The sequence below is a fragment of the Mastigoproctus giganteus genome, chromosome 12 (assembly GCF_048544385.1).
Source record: "Mastigoproctus giganteus isolate SK-2022 chromosome 12, ASM4854438v1, whole genome shotgun sequence".
Lineage (NCBI taxonomy): Eukaryota > Metazoa > Arthropoda > Arachnida > Uropygi > Thelyphonidae > Mastigoproctus > Mastigoproctus giganteus.
In genome coordinates, this window is record NC_143586.1 from 78340703 (window position 1) to 78358524 (window position 17822).

A 17822-nucleotide genomic window follows, 5' to 3' on the forward strand; every position below is an offset into this window, starting at 1 on the left:
CATCTTCAAGCAGATTTCTGTTGAGCCTAACTCACAGGGACATTAACTCCCAATTTGTCTGCATAACAATACAAGATGACATAAATAAGATGGGGTCCATCTCAATAGAAAACTACCATACTGCCAAGTTTGCCCCTGTGTTGGGGGGGACGGATAGTTGGTTTGACATGACTGTTAAGGGCACAAGGGGTGGCTCATTCATGAATCTCACAGGGGATGCCAAGAAATTGCAGTTTTTTTTACCAACCCAGCTGTTATTAGATAAGATAGGCCTTTTAGCTTTCATATGAGATTGCTCACCTGGAACAAAATTGCATATCAAATTTAGCCCATGTTATGTTTGTTGTTTGGTTTTTAGGAGCATTAGCAACTAAGGCCATATTGCTCCGGGGATATGCGATGGTCATCCCCTAACCTTTCTGCATCCTCCATATTTGGTGGTCACAGGCTCGAACCCTAGTCTAATCAAGAATCGTGTGCTACGCACTGCTGCTCTTGTCCACCTGTCTACGGAAGTGCCAATTTAGCCCATAATGGTAGGATCTGTCATGTGGAAACTGAATCTAAAAATAAAAACAAATTTTACCAATAATAAACCAAACCTTTTTTGTTACTGTGCACCTCATTAAGTTCATTCTGAGTATACAGTAGATAAACAGTTTTAGCTTACATAAGAGCTTTGGATTTTGAAGCATTGCAATTGATGTGATCTCCTCATCACATCATAATTCATTATAACTTGATGGCATTGTAATGAACTGTTTATTTGAAAAATGCAAAATCAGCACTTCCATAAAAAAAAAAAAAAAATCATCAAAGTGTACCATCAAAGATCTAAAAAACAGACAGTTAAAGTTGTTTTTTTTTGAACTTTTGAAAATCGCGATTAAACATTAAAAGTACCAAGAATGCAGGTCAACTCAAATATCTGCCTTTGCCACCGCATCGCTTCAATTTTAAAAACAGCTATCAACGTTTCCAAAATTCTATTTTGATGGTTTATGAACTTAGCTTGACAAACTAGTAAAAATAGGAACGTCTGATTGTTATCTATTACTCAAAACACATACAATATACTACACAGCGATATATCGTTGCGATTTTATTATTCTTTTCCTTTAGAAAAAGTCCATTCTATTTTTATAAAATAGGATATTTTATTTTGTGTAATTTAATTTTACGTATCGCAAGATTCACAGAGTGAAACTTCTCAAGCGGGAGCTTGAATTCTTGTGCGTCTCCCAATGTCTAATAGTGGATCCGCAGAATTTTATATTTTTATAAAATTGAGTTGAAAACACTTACTGGGAGAACGCTAACCTTGTTCCTAACACCAGATAAACGGATCCTCGAATCAAAGAAAGGAGGTAATAAATCGTTCGTATTAAAGTGGTGTATATATAAAAAGCATTCATTGCTAATAGTTATAATTTAATTTTACGGCGTTATAAGGTTTATTATAAATTCTCAAATCGGGGGGAGGGGGGGAAGACCACCCTTTTGCCCCTATTTACTACTTATAGACCCATGAAGGTCTTGATTAGCTGACTTAGTCACAATATAAAATAAGTTGCTTGAAAGTCTAATCGAAAATTCTACTCGCACCATTTTTTTTTTTATGTAAGTTAATGCGGCACTTACATAAGCATACACGTTCAAATTCAGTGCTGGCCCCTGCTTAATTAAGACTAATTCTGTATGGTAAACGTGAAAATAAGTTTATTTCTTTAAGTTAATTTTCGGATTGATACCTGAAACTTTTATATAAAAAGTTTCCCCTTGGTTTCTTTTTGTGTTCATTTTTTATTAAAATACTGATTACACTATAATAATAATAACAATGATTTACCGTTTTGTTATTCACAATAACTCTGCTTTCAGCAGAGTAAAAGCATCCTGGATTTAAAGGGCTTCTTGAAAACATTCTTACAACTACTTTCTCACTTTCGGGCATTTGCTTATTCATATGGAAATAATTTTTACTCTTCAACATATAAGTATATTTAGCAAAGATGAAAGCAAAATAGAGAGATCACTCAATGATAAAATATACCATACAAGTGCCTTTGTACGAATTCTCGAGAAGTGCTGTTTCATTATTGCAAACTTCTGGTTACACCACGTGCTCACGCACCCTTGTAAACATGGCGGTAGGGATATCCTTCAGCCTCGTTTGCGATTTGGCGGGTATCGCCTGACGTCATTGCTCAAGGTTGTAACAGTTCGTCGTACATGAAATAGCCAGTGTTTTTTTGTTGATGTTGGCGTATACCTTTTCGTACAAAGGTTTAAACACGAAACTCAGGAACTACAACGGTAACCGATGGCTTATTGTTTGTGTATTTTAATCGAAGGATAGCCGAAGCCAAATGTTTCTTGTTTGTGGAAACGCTATGTGGGAATTTCCCTCATCTCGCAGCGAACTGGGTTGAACGAAAGCAACTGTGGTGTCTCCCCCTCTCGCCGACGATGCCACGTCGAAAACAAGGCCAAAGTGTAGAATGTAAGTAGCTTGTTTAGCTCCACATTTTTATACCGGTGATGATTTGATAACACGTTAAAAAAATTGATTAGAAAAAATCATAATAATTTCAATATTGAAGGTATGCGTAATGAATAGTGAGTTTCGGAGTTGGAACATAATGGCATATTTTTAGGTGGCGGTGTAAGGTTGTACGTCTGAGTCAGGGACATCGTGCTGACGCCCGCTGTTGAGTCTCGCAACCATTGAGGGTTTGGGAAACACCTCGTCGTGGGGGTAGCCCTCATTTCCTATGCATGCCGATGGTTGCAGATGGCTGCTTCACCTAGGCTTCTGAAAGAGGTTTTGCTTTGAACTCCAATATCTGACTTTCTCTGATGGAATGCATCGCCTATTTATCAGTGTTGAAGTAAAATATATGGAAAAATTTTTGTAGACGCCATTTTTGTAGATCAATTTATTTATTATTTCAAGTTAGTACTTAGTCGCATTTGTATATACTACTTATTATGGCATCTTAGGTTAATAAATTTTAAAACTACAGAAATACATTGATCAAAACAATTTCGCGGTAAAGCGTATATATGTTAAGTGTGGGCGGTCGGTTGCTTATTGATGAATTCAATTCACGTTTTATGAATGGCTTCAGTTAGGAACATGCTTATCGCGACATATGCGTTTATTATTGAAAGTTTTTTTTTATGAACAGTAGTTTAAATTTTAAAATCTTATCAGTCCACCAAAATTTCTTTGATAAATAGTGGCAACATTGACCACAGTGTTTAGTTTTGGCATCAAAAGGGAAATAATTATTTTTGGAAGAATATTTATGGATTCCCTACTAAATAGATGTAGTTGAATTTATGAAAGAAGAAAAATATGATAAAACAGATTTTTTTTTTATACTTAAGAGAGTGGATGTAGTGAGCAAATAAGCTATATTATATATTACTCTATTTAAATTATATAAATAAAAAAGTAAGATAAATAATTTATGCTACGATATGTTTTATATTATACTTTTCCTTAAAATGTTAAATTTAAAGTAAGGGATAGATGGTCTGTTTTGTGCGAAATTGATAATAGTTGTTGTTGTTGCTTATATTTCTTCACTTTAATATTTGGCCAACATTGTAAGAGGAAAAAAATTAGGTCACGTGGAGAGAACGGCTAGTGTCCACTGGCCTCGGAACTTCCTCCTCATTAACATATTGTAATTAGGCGCCAACTACAGCGGGAAGGGTAACGCTATTATTTCCTCCCCGAACTTGGATACCTATATATATATAATTTTTTTTTTTTTTTTTTTTCTGACTGTATTTCTCCAGTCCCCTGCTGAAAATCGAAGGTGTGGTCTTATGATTATAATACGTGATTCATAATAAACAGGCCCTCCTGAAAACTTGGGTAACATTAGTATATAAAACCTGTCTGCTGAGAACTTTTTTTTTTTCAGGGAAAAAAAAAAAGTAGCAGACGACTTTACTGACTATTTGAATATACAGTATCCTGGTTTTGATCTACTTGAGGTGAGGGTATTTTTTAGAATCCTGTGTATTTTAGAATAAAAATTAAAAATTTCTAATTGCTTCTTAATAATAAGATTTTTACTACAAATTGAAGAATGACTTTGAAGGGAGAACTTTAATAATGAAAGTATGAGGCTGTTGTAATTTCTTGGTGACACATATGACGTTAAATGGAGTATAAAGGTATAATAAACACTATGGCCGTATAAATAATGGGTTACAATACATTAGAGCAGCGTTTCCCAAACTGGGGTTCGCGAACCCCTGGGAATCGATATACCAGTTCCGGGGGGGGGGGGGTCCGCGAAACGGAGCCTCTGGAACTGGTCAAACTATTCCTTCTATGTGTGTATAGCAAATTGATGATAAAGTTGTTATTATTATATATTTATGTAAAAATAAGAATAAATAAAGTTGAGTTGTTTTAAGCATGACTGAATTTTATTTTCAGAAAACACAATGTTCATATATATAAATAAATAAATTTTCTGTTTATACAAGAAACAGCCCCGTATTTAGTAGTCACGGCTTGAATCCCGGTCGACCAAGGCACGTGCACTTATGTATCCCGTGCGCATGACTACTCGGCTACGGCGTCCTTTTTTATATATATATATATATACATACACATACACACACACAGTATAGGGTTTCGCAAACTTTTTTGATTTTTGAAAGGGTCCATAAACGGTTTTTTATTATTATTATTTTTTAAAGGGTCCGTACGTCTCAGTAGTTTAGGAACCACTACATTGAGACCGGGGTTCAAGTCCCTGACTGCTAAATACGGTCGATCTGCCAACCTCACTGAACCAGCGTGGCAGATTATGGTCCATTTCCCTCAGCATGAATTGTTGAGGAGGCTTCCATCCTGCAGTGGGTTGATAATGGCTGCAGTTTACTTTTTTTTTTTTTACATTAGAGCACCGAAAAAAAATTTGGTTGCGTGCGGGGGTCGTACGTTACACACTGGATACAAGGTCCAACCACTATATAAATATATAAAAAATATATAAATAATTTTACTACCAACAAGTGATAGTAAAATTATGTATATAAACAATGTTCTTTTGGGGGATGAGATTTTTCTTCCTGTGTAGGGCCGTCTTTCGGTATTCATTGGCACGAAGTACTGTTAGTTTGGTGTTCTTAAGCCCTAGGTACCTTTCATTCCGAGGCCTCACAGCATGATAAAAAATATATTAAAATGTTCTTGCGTTAAATTGTTTTTTTTTTTTTTTAATAGAAAGTTGAATGTGTTTCTATAAACTTGATTTGGAAGTTATATTCACAACACTTATTCCAGCACTATCTTACTCACAGTAGGAACTTTGATGACGTTAATGATTTTGTTAACAGAAAAAGAATTTATCTTAGAAGTCTGTGTTTAAAAATTAGTTTGTAGGATTTTATTGTTGGAATAAAATGGTGAATTCTATTTCAATTATAGTTTTTTGGTTCCCTGCTTTTTTTTAGGCCCTAGCACAGTGTCTAATGGAAAACATGGCAAAACCCCTCCAGATAGTGTTTTTGAATGGTATGCTACTCGTTAATTTTCAAAAAAATGAAGTGTTTACTGTGAACTGCTGTGTTTTAATTCAAGTTTTATAGATATGTTTTAGCCATTGATTCATTGCAAGCTGGTTATTTTGCAGATTACTTGCTTGTAACTTTAATATGTTAAAATTCAGTTATATATCCAAACACCTCCTCTAATAATTTATCTACCCTTCCTTAAATTTATTCAAACTACCCATGTCCAGAACACTAGATGTAAGTTTATTTCAACAATCAACTACCAAAAGCAAATTTCTGTACATCTATCCAGTGACCATTCTCCCTCAGTTTAAATTTGTGCCCCTTTAGGATGTTGTCTAAGCTATAGTAAAGATGCTATCAACATTTAGCCTACCCAATCCATTTAGAGCCTGACACACTTCAGTGAGATCTGCTCACAAGTGCCATTGTGTCCCCCTACTAATCTCGTTGCCCTTTCTCTGCAGCCCTTCCAAACAGTTGCACATCCTTCCTAAAATGAGGATCCAGACCTGTGTGCAATACTCAAGACATGTTTTTATATTGTAGAATAATTACCTCCTTATCCATGCTGGCAAAATTCCTGTATATCATCGACAAAACCCCATGAGCTGTCCTAGTAGCTTGTCTGTACTGCCCAGAGAACTACATGTCTGATTGCACAATTACCCACAGGTCTGTTTTATTCTCTACTGACTTCAGTGTGATACCACCCATATGCAGTACCTTGCATTTATCAATGTTAAACTTCAATTGCCACTTCTCATCCTATCTGCCTAATTGTTCTATATCTTGTTCCAGTAATAAAACACAATTACTGTATTAACCAACCTTTGCATCTGCAAACTTAGATATTAAGCATAATATGCATTCATCAGTATCATTAATAAATATTGAAAACAGTGCTGAACCATGGAGGACTCCACTAATAACATTAGTACAAGAGTTAGTGTCCATTGATTAAAAATTATCTTCTCTCATTCAGCCATGCCTTTATCCATAGCAGTAACTTGCTGCTAATGCCACACTGCCCCAATTTATACAGCAGTCTTTCATGTGGCACAGTATCAAAAGATTTTCTGAAATCAGTGTGTGATGTCAAATGTCTTGACCACATCTTGAGTACTGTATATAGCTCTGGTGGCCTCATTTTTGGAAGGATGTAGATCTGATGAAAAGCATGTAGAGAATGGCAACAAGGTTGGTGAAGGCTACAAAAGGAGTGCCTGTATCAGGAAAGGCTTAGTTCCGCAAATTGCAGCATTGGGAGACTTGGCAGCTGTGAGATCTGATTCAGGTGGTTAAGGCCTTGAATGGATTGAGTAAGCTCAGTGTTGATGACATTCTTCCTCTTTCTGAGACTACACACATGATGGGGCATAAACTGAAATTGAAGAAAGATGGCTGCAGGATAGATATGTGGAAATTTGCCTTTAACCAGTGGGTGGTTGATTGTTGGAATGAACTTTCATGTGTTATGGAAGTGGGGATAAATAATTTCAAGAAAGAACTAGACAGATTCTTGGAGGAAATGGACAGGTGAGGTGGGTAGGTCTTTTTTTATTTTTTTTTTGCTGCTTCTCTTTAAGCTTGCTTTCTTGCATCATTTGCCACTACTAATACTAAATCCATTTTGTCACTGCCGTATAACTGCATTCTTGTCTAGATGGTCCTACATTATTTCTTTAACCACAACTCCATTATTTTCTCTGCAACAGAAATCAGCTGACAGTCTATACTCATTTCAACATTTGATCTCCTTTTTGAACTAGGTATTGCACATCTCCAATCTATAGGGACCACTTCTGAATTCAAACATGCTCTCATAATTATGTGTAAGGTTTTGTTTGCCCCTTTTGTTTCTATTTAATATTGGATACATCAACCCTAGGTACCTTATTGACTTTTAGCTTTAATTTCTCTTCCACTATCTTCTCAGTTATTACAGTTCTCAATTAACTCCATGTACTTCCAGTATTCCCATCACTAAGACCTCCACAGATGAATATAAATGCAGAATGCTTATTCAGTTAGCAACCTAAACAGCAGCATCATCAGTAGTTATGACATTCATGTCTATTAGGCCAATGTAGTTTATCCCTTTCCTTCTATAAAGCCACACCTTTCATTCTTTGAAGAATGAATTCTACTTCTCTTTGCCTTCTTAGCTAAAGACTTCTCATACTATAGGTTTCTGTGTTCCCTGCTAATTTATAATCATTTCATGCATTTTTCTTCTCTGCCACTGGTCTGGTCAGTTCATCTGGCCTTTTGGTCTAAACTTGAAGCAATATCTTTTATTTAGTGTAAAAAGCTTAATGGCTTCTATGATTACTTCCCTGAATGCTTTCCATTTTTAGAATTTGCAGTTGATAACATCATCAGTTCACCCCACTGAAAGGAATTTAAAAACTGTCTACAACCACTGTAGGCCCTTACTAAAATAAAATCCCTTCCCTTTTCCCTTGACAGTAGTTATATCTTTAAGTAGATTCCACATCAATTCATTATAATCACTGCCACCTAGTGGTTCCTTTACTTGGATATTCTTAATGCATGAAGATTCAGATTCACTGCTAATGATCAGATCAAGAGCTTTGTCTTGTTGCCTGTAACATGCTGGTGTAGAAAATAGTCATCTAATAAATCCAGGAAAGTCTGCCATTGTGTGAGTGACCAACCCATGAGTTCCAGTCAGTATCTGGAAAGTTAAAATCCCACATCATAAGATATTCTTATTTACTGGCCCAATCAATGTTTCTTATGGTTGCTCAATATGCATATCACAGTTGTTTGGCTTATAACTCATTGTTCATTATGGCCTCACAAGGTATGCTGATGTATCAATAAATCAAACAAACACACTCCTCTCTCATTTTTGTCTTCCCACTGCCTATATCACACCAAACCAACTCAACGTTGCCCTGGCCCTCTCTCATCCTTTCTGTACATATTTTTAACCATATTCAAATTCTGCATCCCTTATGTTGGAGTGGCACTATCTCCAATAACCCTAAAATGTCCATGTTTCTTGACCTAGCCTATACTTCAGATTCATCAAATTTGTTTGCTATACTCCAAGCAAGAATGCTTGGAGTATGGCAAAGCAAGTATATATGCACCTGTTTTTGCTCCTAGTAACCCTAACACAGCCCATGTATGTACTTGTGTCATGAGGACTTCCAGCAGACCTTGTACTCCTGTGCACTTTGCTTTCCAGGATGCTGCATGAGACCCAATACCCAATAGAAGCAGTGCAAGAATCAGTTTCATCTCTGCCTGCAGCTGTTATTATTCTGTGTACTCCCTAAGCTAGCAGTTTTTCAACTGACTTAACACTGTGCTTTGATAACATTAGCAAATATCCTTGCATCCCCTTCTATCCAAGTGTATCCCATCCCTGTAAAAACATTCTCTTCTGCTAACAAGAACAGATTTTGCTGAGAAAAATCCTACCTCATGTGTGCTGTGCTGTCTCTGCAGGGCTGAATTGATTGACAAGGCCTTCATTGTGTACTCCCTCCTATCGTGTCTGGGCAGAATTGCAGACACTTTCAAATTTAATCTTTTATGAAAGTGGTCTGGGTCAAGGACAACTTTTATAAGTAAAATATAGCTTTTTTTGCAGTAGGCAACAAATCCCATTAACAGCGATGGGAGATACAAGTATCCTATAAAAACTTAACATATACTATGTATGTTAAGTATGGGTACGTATCATTGTATTTAAAAATAGTTATAATATATTTGCATGTATAGTTTAATATATTTTATTGGTCCTTGGCCTCCACCTCAAATATAAAAATGGTGCGTATCTGCAAAAAAGGTTGAGAAACACTTGTTAGATTATATTGCTTTAGGAGGGGATATTTCCTGCTGATCAAAAAAACAAAAGGGTAAAATCTTATCTGGCATTACCAGCAGGAATTTCTCATTAAAATTAAAAATCACTATTGCACATAATGCACCCCTGGAAAACAGTGGAAATTCAAAAACTCATTTATCAGGATGCATGCTTTTAAGAACGCAATCTTTCATGTTCTAAATGTTAATTGATTTTGATTCATCATTTGGTACAAAGTGATAATAAAAAACCAGTATTATAAGTTGCAACTCCTGCATATTAACTGAATTGAAAAAAATAAATAAATAAATCAAAATAACTAATGTGAAAACAAAATTGTAAAAAGCTCAAAGATCTGATTTTTTTTTTCCTCTTAAAAGGATGTGTGATAAGTTTTTTTTATCTTTTTGCTGCTGCTTTATTTTCAAGCTCTTTCACAAATAATTTCTTTATATACCAAGCCTGAGTAAAATGTTTTGTACAAAAATTTGAGTGGATCTGTTTTTGTTTCTCTTAAAAATTTTTACTTATCTATTTTGTCTTCATTCATGAATTTTGAGGAAGCATTGTAGTAGCAATTGCATAAGTTATTGTGATAAAAAAAATTCTCCATATCCCATTTCTGTGACTTTATAAGGTATTCTTGTTTTATTTGTCACTTGTGTAAGTGACACGTACTGTGACAGTATAAAATTCATGGCCACTTCATCAAAAACACCTGGCCATTTCATGAAATGGAGCGCCCCTTCAGTAAGGGCATCACGTGTTCATACTATGCAAAATAAAGCTGGGCAGATATATAGGGATGCTGTATGTGTAGTTCAGTACAAGAATGGGCAAGATTAAGGATTTAAATGACTTTAAACATGGCATAATAGTTGGCACCAGTATGAGTATCTTGGAAACTGCAACCCTGAAGCAAATCTTCACGTACAACTGTCTCTGGTGTATCAAGATTGGTCTGATATCCGTATAACTTCCAACCAGTGATGATCCTGTGGTTAGAAACAGCATCGTTGATGCAAAGAGGCAAATGGGGGCTGACAAGGCTTGTGCAAGATAACAGAAAGGCTGCAATCAGTCAACAACCCAGTACAACAGTGGCAAAGAGACAGAATGTATGTACGTACAACTTGCCATATCTTATCACAGAGGGGTATTGTAGCTGATGGCTGAACTGTATTCCACTCCTGTCAGCAAAAAACTAAGGCATGATTACTGTAAGCTGAGGAACTAACACTAGAGGAATGGAAAAACATTTCATCTGATGACTCCCAGTTTTCTATTTCATGTTGATGGGAGGACCAGAATATGACAAAAACAACATCCATGGACCCATACTACATAATGATGGTAATATAATGGTGTGGAGAATGTTTTCACAGTGCACATTGGGGTCCGTGACGTCTGTGGAGCAACATATAATAACACAGGTTATCTATCCATCTATTAATGAGTTCTTTAAGCAGGATAATGCACCATGTAACAAGATCAGAATTGTACATAACTGGTTCCAGAAGCACAAGAGTATGCAGCTTACTGCTATGGCTTCTCCAGGCACCTGGTTGCAATCCACTCGAGCACCTCTGGGCTGAGGTAGAATGAGGTCTTCAGAGCAGAGATCCACAACCACCCACTTTGCAACAACTGTGGGAAATTGTTAAATCAGTATGAACCAGCATCCCTATGACATGCTTTCAAGAAATCATTGAGTCTATGCCAGGATACAATGAAGGATGCTACCTACTTACTACTGGGTAGGTGGATCTAATAAAGTGGCCATTCAGTGTGTGTATATATAGGGCTGCTTTTTAGTGATATCATCACGTCTTTTCAGTAATAGAAAGTAAGTACTTTGTTATCTTTATTTTTAGTGTAGTTACTGCATGCACAATGTAAACATAAATATGAAAAAAATTAGAATAGAAAAAAAATTAAATGTAGTGTGTAAAATTTATTACTCATTCAAGCTAGAAGTATCACTTATTGTTTTTCTTCTGCATTTCTAGCTTGGAATACAATACTAGTGATCCCAACTTAAAAAATTGTAACACTATTTATGTTGCTTTTTTGATGCAGTTATATCCTTTTTACATTATCATCATGTCAGTAAGTCAAAAGTGACAATTTTTGACTTGTCACTTTTTGTGCCTATAAATTGTAATGTACAAAGTTAAGAAAGATGCTTTTAAAGGAGATCTCTTTGGGAACAGCAGTTATATTTGGAGCTGAACACTAGTGTGGAGAAAAAGAGCAAAGCTGTTATTCTTAAAATATGTAGTTGGTATTATCTGCAGAGGGAACTTTTTTCTATGGCAGCATAAATTACATTTTTAAAAACTAGCAAAGTCTGTTTACATTTTATTGCTTTGAATGTACCAATCATGTAATTTTATAAACTTTAAATCTTGTTTCAACCTGTATGATGAATGTACCATGTTTCAGTTGACTGATTCAAGCCCACATAACTACTAAATATAGTGATGTCCTTGTATCCTCTCTATCTTGTGACTGGAGTATAAATAGAAAATTTATTATTTATTTAGCTGGTAAGGCATCATTATTATAATGAAAGATTATCTGTTTTTTTGTGAAACCAATTGGTCAATACTGTATATAAATATGGTAACAGAGTACAAGGTCACTAGATATGGAGTGAGATTTTTGTGGAGTGGTGGTAGACGGTTGTTTCACTAATAGCAGCAGTATTTGTAGAGAAGTTCATGTATTAGCCAGGGCATAAGATGGTTATTTTTTTTCCTGAGAAGAACCACCTGTTTATTTTGGAATACACAGATAATTCTATGTACAGATAATTTTTGCAGTGTAAGAATATTCAGTAATAAATATCCATATAAATAGCCTTGTACTAAATAATGATTAAAAACAGAGTTGCATTTGCATCACTTATGTACATGTTCTTTGTAAAGTTGCATGAATGAAATATGCCGAGAAAAGTAAATTCAAGTCTATCTATGCTACCAAGATGGACACTTTCAACACATTTTATAGAAGTTTTAAATTTTAATGCAGAATGGGTGGCAATTAAATTGCAACTAATTTTGAATTAATGAAATTGGATTAACCAGTAATAATTTTATGTATGCAGCACAGCAAGGAAATTTTATCTATTTTTATTTGTAAATTACCATTGTTCCATCAGTAAGCTGCAATAGCACTCAGTAACCTGCTCATGGATTGCCTCACCTGGTGATTCATAAATGAGCTACTCTGATTTGTTAATAGTTACTGAGTGAGATCAGCTGGTTTCGTAAAGAAATATTTACTTGCTATGTTTCATTCATAAACTGTATCTTGTCTTGTAAAGTGGGAGGGCAATGAAATAACCATCTACATCAGCATCGTGATAAAAGGTGAAACAGCTATTTATTTAAAACTCAAGGCACTGTTGTGACAACTGTTTCAAGACATGATTGGTTTCTCCTGATCACTTACTGGTGTCAAGTTTTTTTTTCTCTATTAAAATTCAAAAATCTCCACTGAAAAGGGTCAAATGACTCCCCCCCCACATGATTAAGTTTTAGTGCAATTAGTGACTATTGCAAGCACTGTAAAAGGCACTTTGAATTATATACATTATTTTGCATAAATACTGTATTAAAAAATCTAAGTAGAAGTAATAAAGCCTACCTTTCATTTTCAGCATTGTGGAAAGCTCTTTCAACCTGTATGATGAAATGATTTATGATTAGAGTTTGTAAACCAAAATAAAAATACCAATATCTGTAAACAAATAAATCCCTTACATGTACTATAAATTTGGTTTGGACCAGATTGAAGACATGGGTTCTAAACATATAGAAGTTATAATTAGTATGGTGGCTGTCTTGTTTCAAAATGGCAAACTGAAATAATGATAAACCTTCCATAGCATCCCAGGACCCCTCTTGCAGGTACAGTGAATTTTGATTTGGATTAGAATGTAAATATACAAGTTACCAAAGGAAATTCACACAAATATGATTTCATAAGTTCACTTTCCATTTTTGGAAAGCTGGTTAAAAATCATTTTTGAATAGTGATTTTAAATTGGAATCTGTGTTTAAGGCTATTTATTATAAATGATATGTCCAGTGGAAATATTAGTTTATAAAATTAAAGCAATTAAAAGACTTGTATCTTTTAATCCTTTCAAACTCTGCGTGTTTATAGCTGAGTGGTTACATGTAAGTACAGAATTATGCATGAAGTGTGTTTAAATCCACATTATATTACAAAATACAGTGACATCCCTGTAGCACAATCCTGTAAATTCCTGATCCCAAATGACTGTCTTGGAATATAAACTGATTTTTTGCATTTTTTATAATGCATGCATGGAAATTAATTTGTTTTGGTTTATGAATTTTTTTTGTTTATGAATAAAATAAATATGATATTAGATTAGTAACATAAATATGTAGCTCAATTTTTAGAGTAATATTTTAATTTTTAAGGTTTTAAAAAATCATGCTTATAAAATGAATAATTTCACAAAAAAAGAGCCATGTAATAATGAAACACCATTTTTGAAAGGACTGTCTGGGAAGCATATTGCTGAAATATAACAAAGATATTACATGATAAATGTCCATCATATAGTGGCATTAAGGTTACTAAATTCAAAAGCAACTCCAGGTCTGGATGACCCATGAGTGTATCAACCATAAAAATACATTGATCCTGTTCATGACCAGGTTTTGAAGGATTATCAGAGTTAGTTACAATAAATTACTTAGGTGTCTTTTTGCTTCTTAGCAAAGACATTAAAGACATCATGAGAACAACTCAGTCATACTATCCACAAAGAATTGAGCTGGGGAAAAAAAAGTGACAGGTATCAAAAGATTTCAGTGCAGAGAGAAGAGACTGCTTGTAAATTATTCTAGGTCAGAGGTCAGCAACCTTTTTGAGTGAAGAGCCATTTTTGATCTAATTAAAAAAAAAAATAAAGAGAATCCAAAGAGCTGCACTTCAGCTGGGGGTGGGAAGGAGTTTAAGAAATGGAATAGAGTGGGAATGTGTTTTATTAAAAAATATTATTTATTAATAATATTTCTAATTAATGTGACTTTTGCTGCCGAACTTCTTGAGTGAGTCTCTCAACATCATGGAAGTATGCCATAATTTTCATATTTAAACATGCTGAGTGACTCATTGTTCAGACGGTTTCTTTATTTATTTTTAATATAGTTCATGTTTGAAAATATTTGCCTGCAGAAATTCTTCGAACCAAAAACTGAGAAGTCTAAACGTAAATATTTTCAAATTTATATACATGTCCGGTAAGCTACACCATGCATCAAACACAATTTGGTCTTGCTTTTTCAACTCATCTAATGGCATCCATTTATGTAGAATTGCAAGGGCAGCCTTTTGCCTCTCCAAATCCTCAATTTCAGTTTTAAGGCATTTTAGTCTTGCACTCCACATACCCTTGATTTTTAAGTCCTCTTACATTTCAAACTTTGCTTCGTGTGGGCTAAAAGTTAAAGAGCAGCAGTTACATGCTCAAAGAGCCACATGTTGCAGACCCCTGTTCTAGGTTTTCAACCAGGAAATTGTACAACATGGAAATTGGTCTTGGTCAATATGTGCTAAAGATTACATCTAGTACTGTATGATCTGGTGTACTAAGGCCGAAATAGTGATTTCACCAAAAACTCCCCACAACGATCAGCTTATCAAATTTATATTTTAGTTCTTTTGTATAAAAAAAAACAGGACCTTAAGCTTTATCAGAATTTTAACTCTGTGTAAGAAAAGGATGATAGACAGTTTACTGTAAAGCCAACTTTTATATTCCATTCCATAAGTACAAAATTTGTATATTTTTTGTGAATGAAACATTTACCGTTTGTAAATGTTATTTTATAGTTACTTTTATCCAGGAAAAATTAACTCACTTCATTAGTTCTGTAATCCGAATGACACATTACTTCTCTTCATTTGTTTCCTTTTATGTTCTATAGTATCAGTTTGGTAGTTAATGGGAAGTAGGTGTATATCCTACTGGAATATAGTCTGTTAATGTGAGGTGATTCTTACTTAAATTATGCACTTGAAAATTGTCTCACTTTTAATCTTCAAACATTTTCTTTAGAAATGTAAAATTTAATAATTTTGACATCCATTTTATGTTGATTTTTCTTGGTACAGTGGGTATCGGATTTCTTCTTGTTATTTATTTGTTAAATGGTTATTTCAGGAGCCCTCCTTTACACAGTTGCAGCTTGTTACAATTAACAAAACTTTAATGCAGTGTAGGTAAGTTGCCATGAAAAATAATTTATAATTTAAGCATTTCAACAAATATTCTTGTTTTCAGAAATGCATATATTTTACAATGTTCAGTAAACTTTCAATTTATTTGAAATAGTTTTTTTTTTTTTTTTTTTTTTTTTTTTCCTTTGCCTGTCTGCTTTACAGCCTGGCATGCTTTTTTTTTTTTTTTTTTTTTCCTCTCCCAAGCAGGGCATGCAATTTTAGGATAATTAGTTTATGCCAATTTTACCTCGCGCTTACTGTGTTGAATATTTAGTTTTGAATGCATTTCTGTTAGATTTTCTTACTATTTCAAAATTATTTTCAATAAACAAATTATAGCTGTAACTATTATCAAGGATTTATGATGTAATATTTATTGAAATTCAATTTACATATTTCACTTTATATCGCAGTAATTATCTGTTATTCTGTCTTTCTAACTTCACCATTATAGTCATTGATTTAAACATTGTTTAAATCAGAAGCTCAACCTTATAAAAAGTGCAATATAACTGCTATCTCCCTTAATTTCACTTCAAATATGTATGTATACAGTAATTTGAATTTTATCTCCCCCCCCCTTTTTTTTTTTTTTACCTTTATGTACTGTTAATGAAACGATCTCAAGAAAAATAAATACAGTTATTTGCAAAATCTATTGATCACCTATAATTAACCTTTTTCAGTTAGAGAGGAGGGGGATTGGTTAATCTTTTTCAATATCCTATAGTGGATCTAATTTGTGGTGCTTATGTAAATATTAGTCTAATATATATAATGGGTTAACAAATGAAAAGTTATAATAAAAAGTGTTAGCACTGTATGACACTCAGTGGCATATGAGGATTATTTAACCTCGTTCAGTGGAGATATTTTGAAATTTTAATAGAGAAACTAGGAGAACAAAATTTGTTTTAAAGTGTAAAATTAGTTATTGAATTATGGCTAGGTGAAGTGAACAAAGTTGTTTTAGAGCTACAAAGAAAAGTGGTAGTCAAAATAACCTTACACAATTAATAATTGAACTCCTTGTGTCTTCAATGCCTAATATGGGTTGCTACAGGATTACTCTTTAGACATGCTAGTCTCTTTCTAAGATATCAGAACTTTGGTTTCAGCCTGTATAATATTTTAATAAAATTGTTTTTCAGTTTTGTTAATAAGATATTAATATAACCTCTGAAGTATTTGTATGGCAATAAGGTATAAAAGTAAAGGTAGCAAAAACATTAAAAATGTGGTTATATATGGGTAAGTGATTTTGGGTAAAGGCAGCATTCAAAATTACTACAGTTTGAAAGGCAGTAGTATTTTATATGTTGTTCTCATGCCCTTAGCATTTCATCTAGTACTAAGCCAATTGAACTTAAGAAGAAATGGAAGAATTTTTATTTAGAAAAACATGCCAACCTTCTGGGCACAAAAAATGCTTTATTGCTTTAGTTGTCTTTTCAAACAATGGACTCTGTATTTGTTTATCATCGGAATATGTACATGCTACGTCATAAATGCACTATAAGAAAAATTTTCAGCATCCTAAAAGTGTAGATTAATTTAAAAGTACCTTTCATATATAAGTAAAGGCGAGAAATGATCAGGATGAAATATTTTTATTTAATGTGGAAAACAAACACATCGGTATAAATTATTAGCATTAGCATTGGTAGAGGCATTTGATGCAAGAAAGCATGCTTATGCAGCATCAGCCAAAAAAAAAAAAAAAAAAAACCCCCCTTCCACTTCACCCCTCTGTTCATTCAAAATACCTGTCCAGCTGAGCCTTAAACTTATTTAGGCTATCAACCTCCACCACAAGGGATGGAAGTCTGTTCCACCAACCAACCACCCGCTGGCTAAAGGCAAATTTCCGCACGTCTATCCTACATCTGTCTTTCCTCAATTTGAATTTATGCCCTCTCAGGTGATTTTTCTGAGCTAGAGGAAGAATCCCATCAGCATTGAGCATGCTTAAACCATTCAAGGCTTTATACACCTCTATCAGATCACCTCGCTGGTGCCTAGTCTCCAGACACTGTAATTTGCAAAACTTAAGCCTTTCTTCGTAAGAGCACCCCTTTGTTCCATTCACTAATCTTGTTGCCCTTCTCTGTACTCGTTCCAGCAGCTCTACATCCTTCTTGAAATGAGGCCTCCAGACCTGTAT

The 17822-nt window shown here is 34.3% G+C and overlaps 1 protein-coding gene across 1 annotated transcript in view; it reads left to right on the forward strand.

Moving 5' to 3' along the window:
* Positions 1 to 2186: 2186 nt before the first annotated feature.
* Positions 2187 to 17822, forward strand: part of shn (zinc finger protein schnurri) — a 381381-nt gene continuing 365745 nt past the window's right edge. Inside the window, exon 1 of the mRNA XM_090386453.1 lies at positions 2187 to 2503. Coding sequence (XP_090242579.1) covers positions 2470 to 2503 — 34 coding nt within the window. The 5' untranslated portion in view covers positions 2187 to 2469. The remainder of the gene's footprint in view (positions 2504 to 17822) is intronic.